The sequence below is a fragment of the Cyclopterus lumpus genome, chromosome 22 (genome assembly GCF_009769545.1).
Source record: "Cyclopterus lumpus isolate fCycLum1 chromosome 22, fCycLum1.pri, whole genome shotgun sequence".
Classification (NCBI taxonomy): domain Eukaryota; kingdom Metazoa; phylum Chordata; class Actinopteri; order Perciformes; family Cyclopteridae; genus Cyclopterus; species Cyclopterus lumpus.
Window position 1 is genome coordinate 22,635,532 of NC_046987.1, and position 10,455 is coordinate 22,645,986.

General features: G+C 46.0%; 1 protein-coding gene across 1 annotated transcript in view; it reads left to right on the top strand.

Annotated features, from left to right (window-relative positions):
• Positions 1 to 2,368, top strand: part of coch (coagulation factor C homolog, cochlin (Limulus polyphemus)) — an 18,041-nt gene extending 15,673 nt beyond the window's left edge. The window contains exons 9-12 of the mRNA XM_034525120.1: positions 1,049 to 1,275; positions 1,759 to 1,873; positions 1,964 to 2,107; positions 2,208 to 2,368. Coding sequence (XP_034381011.1) covers positions 1,049 to 1,275; positions 1,759 to 1,873; positions 1,964 to 2,107; positions 2,208 to 2,368 — 647 coding nt within the window. The remainder of the gene's footprint in view (positions 1 to 1,048; positions 1,276 to 1,758; positions 1,874 to 1,963; positions 2,108 to 2,207) is intronic.
• Positions 2,369 to 10,455: the final 8,087 nt, after the last annotated feature.

The window sequence follows — 10,455 nt, forward strand, 5'->3', positions numbered from 1 at the left end:
CCAACACAGGTACACACACACACACACACTACCTGGGGGGAGCCACCAACACAGGTACACACACACACACACACTACCTGGGGGGAGCCACCAACACAGGTACACACACACACACACACACACACACACACACTACCTGGGGGGAGCCACCAACACAGGTACACACACACGCACACACACACTACCTGGGGGGAGCCACCAACACAGATACACACACACGCACACACACACTACCTGGGAGGAGCCACCAACACAGGTACACACACACACACTACCTGGGAGGAGCCACCAACACAGGTACACACACACACACACACACACACACACTACCTGGGGGGAGCCACCAACACAGGTACACACACACGCACACACACACTACCTGGGGGGAGCCACCAACACAGGTACACACACACGCACACACACACTACCTGGGGGGAGCCACCAACACAGGTACACACACACGCACACACACACTACCTGGGGGGAGCCACCAACACAGGTACACACATACACACTACCTGGGGGGAGCCACCAACACAGGTACACACACACACATACACGTTACCTGGGAGGAGCCACCAACACAGGTACACACACACACACACACACACACACTACCTGGGGGGAGCCACCAACACAGGTACACACACATACACACTACCTGGGGGGAGCCACCAACACAGGTACATACACACACACTACCTGGGAGGAGCCACCAACACAGTTACACACACACACACACACACACACACACACACAGGTGTGTAACAGGTGAGAACACACATCAATGTGACGAGACATCGATTGAATGACGGAGAAACTTAATTTCATTATAAGATATTGTAGAAATAAACAAGAACAATGATTCTCTGTGACTCTCACAAACTTCAGATGTAACATCTAGAAGTCCATCTCAAACCTCTCCTTGAGGTAGATGGACGTCCACCTCCAGGAGAAACCCCAGGAGAAGCTCCATGGGTGAGCTCCAGCTCCCATGAGGCTGTACTGGTGCTGCAGTCCCTCTGACTGGTTCCTGGTCTCGCTGCAGGTAAAGCCATCATGCACGCGGTGGAGACCTTCTTCACCCAGGAGAACGGGGGAAGGAGGGGTCACCCTCGGGTCATGATGGTGCTGATTGACGGCTGGCCGTCTGACGACCTGGAGCAGGCGGCCATGTTGGCCAGAGAGTCCGGCATCAATGTCTTCCTGGTATCCGTGGCCAAACCGGCGCCGGAGGAGCTCGCCATGGTGCGAGACAAGGACTTCATGAAGAAGGTGCCCCTTTATTATATGTATAGTCATTAATGAAACGTGTGTGTCATCAACACGAGCGTTTATTAAAATTATGAATGGACAAGCTTCTTCTCTCCTTCAATTACAACTATTCTAAGAGATAAACAACTTTGATTTAGATGCCAGATGTTTTATTCACACATGAAATGAGTCGAACGTCCTCACAGTGTCACATGACAGAATCCTGATCAGCAAACATTAATTAAAGAGGTTTAAACTCAGCTGATAGAATACTAACTACAGACTAACCTTCTGTTTCTACTGTGAAGTCTGAACAAGTTAACTCTAGCTTGTTCTAGGATGCTTTTATTGTTAAAGTCTGGATACTGAAACAGGAAGCTGTTGCTGGTTAAATCTAAGCTTCCTGTTTTGTGTCTTTTAGTTCTCTGTCTACCAAACTAAAGAACTCCTGCTAGCAAAGAGACTTTCTACAAAATAAAAGTTGTGTTTCTCTTCCTCCTGCAGGCGGTGTGTAAAGATAACGGCTTCTTCAGCTATCCGATCTCCAGCTGGTTCAGCACCACCAAACACGTCAAACCTCTGGCTCAGAAGCTCTGCTCTCTGGACCTCCTGCTCTGCAGTAAGACACACATGTATTACCTTGCGTTACGGTTCCTGCACAGTGCATGAGGCTGAAAGGTTGAGCGCCATGTGGATGTGTGTTTTAAAGGTAAAACCTGCTACAACTCGGTGAACATCGGGTTCCTCATCGACGGTTCTTCCAGTATCGGGGAAGGTAACTTCCAGCTAGTCCTGGACTTCCTGACCGGAATCGCAAGAAGCTTTGACATCTCTGACATAGGAGCTCGAATCGGTCAGCTTCACAATATAATAATGATCTAATTGGTTGATTGATTGATTGATTGATTCGTTGACGAGCTGATTGGCCCGCTGACTGTGTGTTGGATGTTCAGGTGCGGTGCAGTTCACCTACGATCAGAGGCTGGAGTTCGGCCTGTTTGAACACTCCAACAAAGAGGACTCCATCGACGCCCTGAAGAGGATCCCCTACATGAGCGGAGGAACGGCCACTGGAGCCGCCATCAGCTACACCACCCAGAACCTGTTCAGGTAACGGCACACCTGAGTGTATGAACACACACCAGGAAAGGGGCCAGTGTGTCGCATGAAGGATGATCTAGTGGCAGAAATGAAAGATAATATTAGAAGTATGTTTTCTTTAGTGTATAATCAACTAAAACTAAGAATCGTTGTCAGTCTTCATCACGTTGGAATGAGATGTTTGTATCTAAATACAGAGCGGCCATGTTTCTACAGTAGCCTAGAATGGACAAATCCAACATTGGTTCTAGAAGTGGTACCACATTCCTCACATTCCTCACATTCCTCACATTCCACACATTCCTCACATTCCTCCTGTCTCCTCACATTCCACACATTCCTCGCGTCTCCTCACACGTATCGACGTCTTCACATTCCCACCAATAATTTCTGTGGTTTTATTGACATTTCTTTATTCTGCCTTCAAATCTTCCTTTATTTTCTGAGAACATCCCAACTGATCTCTTCGTATAATTCCCAGAATTACATTTTCCTATTTCTTATATTTTTATCCTTTTCTTGTCATTTTTATTTACACACACTAGGATCACATGTTTTTAGGTTACCACGCGGGAACATTCTTATTTATTTTATTTACACAGTAAGAGCATGCTGGATAAAATTAGTTTTTAGGTTACCACGCCGGATAATACCTATTGTTTTTTCTATTTTTATCCTTTTCTTGTATTTTTATTTATTTATGTTTCGCAGGAAGACACATAAATAGACCTTGCCCAACAATTTTCTTTGACCTTCGATTTACCGTCCGGACCGTCTTTCAATTGTTCAAATAAATCAATGTAATATATTCTTTTTTGATGATATATTCAGTCAACAATCATACCTGATGAAAAAGGTTCCCCTTACCATGTCCCATGAGCTCATTTTGAAAGTCTGGTTCAGGATGACAGTTTTCTGACGCTTTGCATCCCATCCTCGTCGCCAATTGTGGTTGATTTTCTTCAACCGGACTGGTCACCGATAAGGTTGGAGTCAAAGACCAATTTATCTGAATCCTTTATTGGACATGAATCATGGGAGAAAAAGCAATGTTTGCTCAACTCTGAGGAAAACGTAAGACCTTTATACCCTCCCGTCACATGGGGGTGGGAGTGGTGGGACATACATGGGTGTCATCATTATGTCCAGGCATGGAGGAATTTAGGTCCGAAACCAAAGGTCAGATATCCACATAACAAGTACAAATGCCGAGCACAGGCATGTCAGACATAAGTCCATATATGGATAAGAGTTGACTCTACTGGGCCAACTAGACAACATACAGGAAAGGTCAGCAAGGAGATAGGTCAACCAGGACATAGGTCAGCAAGGAGATAGTTCAACCAGGACATAGGTCAGCAAGGAGATAGGTGAGATAGTTCAACCAGGACATAGGTCAGCAAGGAGATAGGTCAACTAGAACATAGGTCAGCAAAGAGATAGATCAACCAGGACATGGGTCAAACAGGAAAAAGTTCAACCAGGACATGGGTCAAACAGGAAAAAGTTCAACCAGGAAATAGGTCAGCAAGAAGATAGGTCAACCAGAACATAGGTCAGCAAGGAGAAAGTTCAACCAGGACATAGGTCAGCAAGGAGATAGGTCAGCCAGGACATAGGTCAGCAAGGAGATAGTTCAACCAGGACATAGGTCAGCAAGGAGATAGGTCAACCAGGACATGGGTCAAACAGGAAAAAGGTCAACCAGGACATAGGTCAGCAAGGAGATAGGTCAACCAGGACATGGGTCAAACAGGAAATAGGTCAACCAGGACATAGGTCAGCAATGAGATAGGTCAACTAGGACATGGGTCAAACAGGAAAAAGGTCAACCAGGACAAATGTCAGCAAGGAGATAGATGAACCAGGACATGGGTCAAACAGGAAATAGGTCAACCAGGACATAGGTCAGCAAGGAGATAGGTCAACTAGGACATAGGTCAGCAAGGAGATAGTTCAACCAGGTCATAGGTCAGCAAGGAGATAGGTCAACAAGGACATAGGTCAGCAAGGAGATAGGTGAACCAGGACATGGGTCAAACAGGAAATAGGTCAACCAGGACATAGATCAGCAAGGAGATAGGTGAACCAGGACATGGGTCAAACAGGAAATAGGTCAACCAGGACATAGGTCAGCAATGAGATAGGTCAACTAGGACATAGGTCAGCAAGGAGATAGTTCAACCAGGTCATAGGTCAGCAAGGAGATAGGTCAACAAGGACATAGGTCAGCAAGGAGATAGGTGAACCAGGACATGGGTCAAACAGGAAATAGGTCAACCAGGACATAGGTAAGAGCATGCTGGATAAAATTAGTTTTTAGGTTACCACGCCGGATAATACCTATTGTTTTTTCTATTTTTATCCTTTTCTTGTATTTTTATTTATTTATGTTTCGCAGGAAGACACATAAATAGACCTTGCCCAACAATTTTCTTTGACCTTCGATTTACCGTCCGGACCGTCTTTCAATTGTTCAAATAAATCAATGTAATATATTCTTTTTTGATGATATATTCAGTCAACAATCATACCTGATGAAAAAGGTTCCCCTTACCATGTCCCATGAGCTCATTTTGAAAGTCTGGTTCAGGATGACAGTTTTCTGACGCTTTGCATCCCATCCTCGTCGCCAATTGTGGTTGATTTTCTTCAACCGGACTGGTCACCGATAAGGTTGGAGTCAAAGACCAATTTATCTGAATCCTTTATTGGACATGAATCATGGGAGAAAAAGCAATGTTTGCTCAACTCTGAGGAAAACGTAAGACCTTTATACCCTCCCGTCACATGGGGGTGGGAGTGGTGGGACATACATGGGTGTCATCATTATGTCCAGGCATGGAGGAATTTAGGTCCGAAACCAAAGGTCAGATATCCACATAACAAGTACAAATGCCGAGCACAGGCATGTCAGACATAAGTCCATATATGGATAAGAGTTGACTCTACTGGGCCAACTAGACAACATACAGGAAAGGTCAGCAAGGAGATAGGTCAACCAGGACATAGGTCAGCAAGGAGATAGTTCAACCAGGACATAGGTCAGCAAGGAGATAGGTGAGATAGTTCAACCAGGACATAGGTCAGCAAGGAGATAGGTCAACTAGAACATAGGTCAGCAAAGAGATAGATCAACCAGGACATGGGTCAAACAGGAAAAAGTTCAACCAGGACATGGGTCAAACAGGAAAAAGTTCAACCAGGAAATAGGTCAGCAAGAAGATAGGTCAACCAGAACATAGGTCAGCAAGGAGAAAGTTCAACCAGGACATAGGTCAGCAAGGAGATAGGTCAGCCAGGACATAGGTCAGCAAGGAGATAGTTCAACCAGGACATAGGTCAGCAAGGAGATAGGTCAACCAGGACATGGGTCAAACAGGAAAAAGGTCAACCAGGACATAGGTCAGCAAGGAGATAGGTCAACCAGAACATGGGTCAAACAGGAAATAGGTCAACCAGGACATAGGTCAGCAATGAGATAGGTCAACTAGGACATGGGTCAAACAGGAAAAAGGTCAACCAGGACAAATGTCAGCAAGGAGATAGATGAACCAGGACATGGGTCAAACAGGAAATAGGTCAACCAGGACATAGGTCAGCAATGAGATAGGTCAACTAGGACATAGGTCAGCAAGGAGATAGTTCAACCAGGTCATAGGTCAGCAAGGAGATAGGTCAACAAGGACATAGGTCAGCAAGGAGATAGGTGAACCAGGACATGGGTCAAACAGGAAATAGGTCAACCAGGACATAGATCAGCAAGGAGATAGGTGAACCAGGACATGGGTCAAACAGGAAATAGGTCAACCAGGACATAGGTCAGCAATGAGATAGGTCAACTAGGACATAGGTCAGCAAGGAGATAGTTCAACCAGGTCATAGGTCAGCAAGGAGATAGGTCAACAAGGACATAGGTCAGCAAGGAGATAGGTGAACCAGGACATGGGTCAAACAGGAAATAGGTCAACCAGGACATAGGTCAGCAAGGAGATAGGTGAACCAGGACATGGGTCAAACAGGAAATAGGTCAACCAGGACATGGGGCAAACAGGAAAAAGGTCAACCAGGACATAGGTCAGCAAGGAGATAGGTCAACCAGGACATGGGTCAAACAGGAAATAGGTCAACCAGGACATAGATCAGCAAGGAGATAGGTGAACCAGGACATGGGTCAAACAGGAAATAGGTCAACCAGGACATAGGTCAGCAATGAGATAGGTCAACTAGGACATAGGTCAGCAAGGAGATAGTTCAACCAGGTCATAGGTCAGCAAGGAGATAGGTCAACAAGGACATAGGTCAGCAAGGAGATAGTTCAACCAGGACATAGGTCAGCAAGGAGATAGGTGAACCAGGACATGGGTCAAACAGGAAATAGGTCAACCAGGACATAGGTCAGCAAGGAGATAGTTCAACCAGGACATAGATCAGCAAGGAGATAGGTGAACCAGGACATGGGTCAAACAGGAAATAGGTCAACCAGGACATGGGGCAAACAGGAAAAAGGTCAACCAGGACATAGGTCAGCAAGGAGATAGGTCAACCAGGACATGAGTCAAAAAGGAAAAAGGTCAACCAGGACATATGTCAGCAAGGAGATAGGTGAACCAGGACATGGGTCAAACAGGAAATAGGTCAACCAGGACATAGGTCAGCAATGAGATAGGTCAACTAGGACATAGGTCAGCAAGGAGATAGTTCAACCAGGTCATAGGTCAGCAAGGAGATAGGTCAACAAGGACATAGGTCAGCAAGGAGATAGATCAACCAGGACATGGGTCAAACAGGAAAAAGGTCAACCAGGACATAGGTCAGCAAGGAGATAGGTCAACCAGGACATAGGTCAGCAAGGAGATAGGTCAACTAGAACATAGGTCAGCAAGGAGATAGGTCAACCAGGACATAGGTCAGCAAGGAGATAGGTCAACCAGGACATGAGTCAAACAGGAAAAAGGTCAACCAGGACATAGGTCAGCAAGGAGATAGGTCAAGCAGGACATATGTCAGCAAAGAGATAGTTAAACCAGGACATAGGTCAGCAAGGAGATAGGTCAACCAGGACATATGTCAGCAAAGAGATAGGTCAACCAGGACATCGGACAAACAGGAAATAGGTCAACCAGGACATAGGTCAGCAAGGAGATAGTTCAACCAGGAAATAGGTCAGCAAGAAGATAGGTCAACCAGGACATAGGTCAGCAAGGAGATAGTTCAACCAGGACATAGGTCAGCAAGGAGATAGGTCAACCAGGACATGGGTCAAACAGGAAATAGGTCAACCAGGATATAGGTCAGCATGGAGATAGGTCAACCAAGACATTGAGCAAACAGGAAATAGGTCAGCAAGAAGATAGGTCAACCAGGACATAGGTCAGCAAGGAGATAGTTCAACCAGGACATAGGTCAGCAAGGAGATGGTTCAACCAGGACATAGGTCAGCAAGGACATATGTCAGCAAAGAGATAGGTCAGCCAGGACATATGTCAGCAAAGAGATAGGTCAACCAGGACATCGGACAAACAGGAAATAGGTCAACCAGGACATAGGTCAGCAAGGAGATAGTTCAACCAGGAAATAGGTCAGCAAGAAGATAGGTCAACCAGAACATAGGTCAGCAAGGAGAAAGTTCAACCAGGACATAGGTCAGCAAGGAGATAGGTGAACTAGGTTATGGGTCAAACAGGAAATAGGTCAACCAGGACATAGGTCAGCAAGGAGATAGGTCAACCAGAACATGGGGAAAACAGGAAATAGGTCAACCAGGACATAGGTCTGCAAGGAGATAGGTCAACGAGGACATAGGTCAGCAAGGAGATAGTTCAACCAGGACATGGGTCAAACAGGAAATAGGTCAACCAGGAAATAGGTCAGCAAGAAGATAGGTCAACCAGAACATAGGTCAACAAGGAGAAAGTTCAACCAGGACATAGGTCAGCAAGGAGATAGGTCAACCAGGACATAGGTCAGCAAGGAGATAGTTCAACCAGGACATAAGTCAGCAAGGAGATAGGTCAACCAGGACATGGGTCAAACAGGAAATAGGTCAACCAGGATATAGGTCAGCATGGAGATAGGTCAACCAAGACATTGGGCAAACAGGAAATAGGTCAACCTGGACATGGGTCAGCAAGGAGATAGGTCAACCAGGACATGGGGCAAACAGGAAATAGGTCAACCAGGACATAGGTCAGCAATGAGATAGGTCAACCAGGACATGGGGCTAACAGGAAATAGGTCAACTAGGACATAGGTCAGCAAGGAGATAGTTCAACCAGGACATAGGTCAGCAAGGAGATAGGTGAACTAGGTTATGGGTCAAACAGGAAAAAGGTCAACCAGGACATAGGTCAGCAAGGAGATAGGTCAACCAGAACATGGGTCAAACAGGAAATAGGTCAACTAGGACATAGGTCAGCAATGAGATAGGTCAACTAGGACATGGGTCAAACAGGAAAAAGGTCAACCAGGACATATGTCAGCAAGGAGATAGGTGAACCAGGACATGGGTCAAACAGGAAATAGGTCAACCAGGACATAGATCAGCAAGGAGATAGGTGAACCAGGACATGGGTCAAACAGGAAATAGGTCAACCAGGACATAGGTCAGCAATGAGATAGGTCAACTAGGACATAGGTCAGCAAGGAGATAGTTCAACCAGGTCATAGGTCAGCAAGGAGATAGGTCAACAAGGACATAGGTCAGCAAGGAGATAGGTGAACCAGGACATGGGTCAAACAGGAAATAGGTCAACCAGGACATAGATCAGCAAGGAGATAGGTGAACCAGGACATGGGTCAAACAGGAAATAGGTCAACCAGGACATAGGTCAGCAATGAGATAGGTCAACCAGGACATAGGTCAGCAAGGAGATAGTTCAACCAGGTCATAGGTCAGCAAGGAGATAGGTCAACAAGGACATAGGTCAGCAAGGAGATAGTTCAACCAGGACATAGGTCAGCAAGGAGATAGGTGAACCAGGACATGGGTCAAACAGGAAATAGGTCAACCAGGACATAGGTCAGCAAGGAGATAGTTCAACCAGGACATAGATCAGCAAGGAGATAGGTGAACCAGGACATGGGTCAAACAGGAAATAGGTCAACCAGGACATGGGGCAAACAGGAAAAAGGTCAACCAGGACATAGGTCAGCAAGGAGATAGGTCAACCAGGACATGAGTCAAAAAGGAAAAAGGTCAACCAGGACATATGTCAGCAAGGAGATAGGTGAACCAGGACATGGGTCAAACAGGAAATAGGTCAACCAGGACATAGGTCAGCAATGAGATAGGTCAACTAGGACATAGGTCAGCAAGGAGATAGTTCAACCAGGTCATAGGTCAGCAAGGAGATAGGTCAACAAGGACATAGGTCAGCAAGGAGATAGATCAACCAGGACATGGGTCAAACAGGAAAAAGGTCAACCAGGACATAGGTCAGCAAGGAGATAGGTCAACCAGGACATAGGTCAGCAAGGAGATAGGTCAACTAGAACATAGGTCAGCAAGGAGATAGGTCAACCAGGACATAGGTCAGCAAGGAGATAGGTCAACCAGGACATGAGTCAAACAGGAAATAGGTCAACCAGGACATAGGTCAGCAAGGAGATAGGTCAACCAGGACATATGTCAGCAAGGAGATAGTTAAACCAGGACATAGGTCAGCAAGGAGATAGGTCAACCAGGACATATGTCAGCAAAGAGATAGGTCAACCAGGACATCGGACAAACAGGAAATAGGTCAACCAGGACATAGGTCAGCAAGGAGATAGTTCAACCAGGAAATAGGTCAGCAAGAAGATAGGTCAACCAGGACATAGGTCAGCAAGGAGATAGTTCAACCAGGACATAGGTCAGCAAGGAGATAGGTCAACCAGGACATGGGTCAACAGGAAATAGGTCAACCAGGATATAGGTCAGCAATGAGATAGGTCAACCAGGACATAGGTCAGCAAGAAGATAGGTCAACCAGGACATAGGTCAGCAAGGAGATAGTTCAACCAGGACATAGGTCAGCAAGGAGATGGTTCAACCAGGACATAGGTCAGCAAGGACATATGTCAGCAAAGAGATAGGTCAGCCAGGACATATGTCAGCAA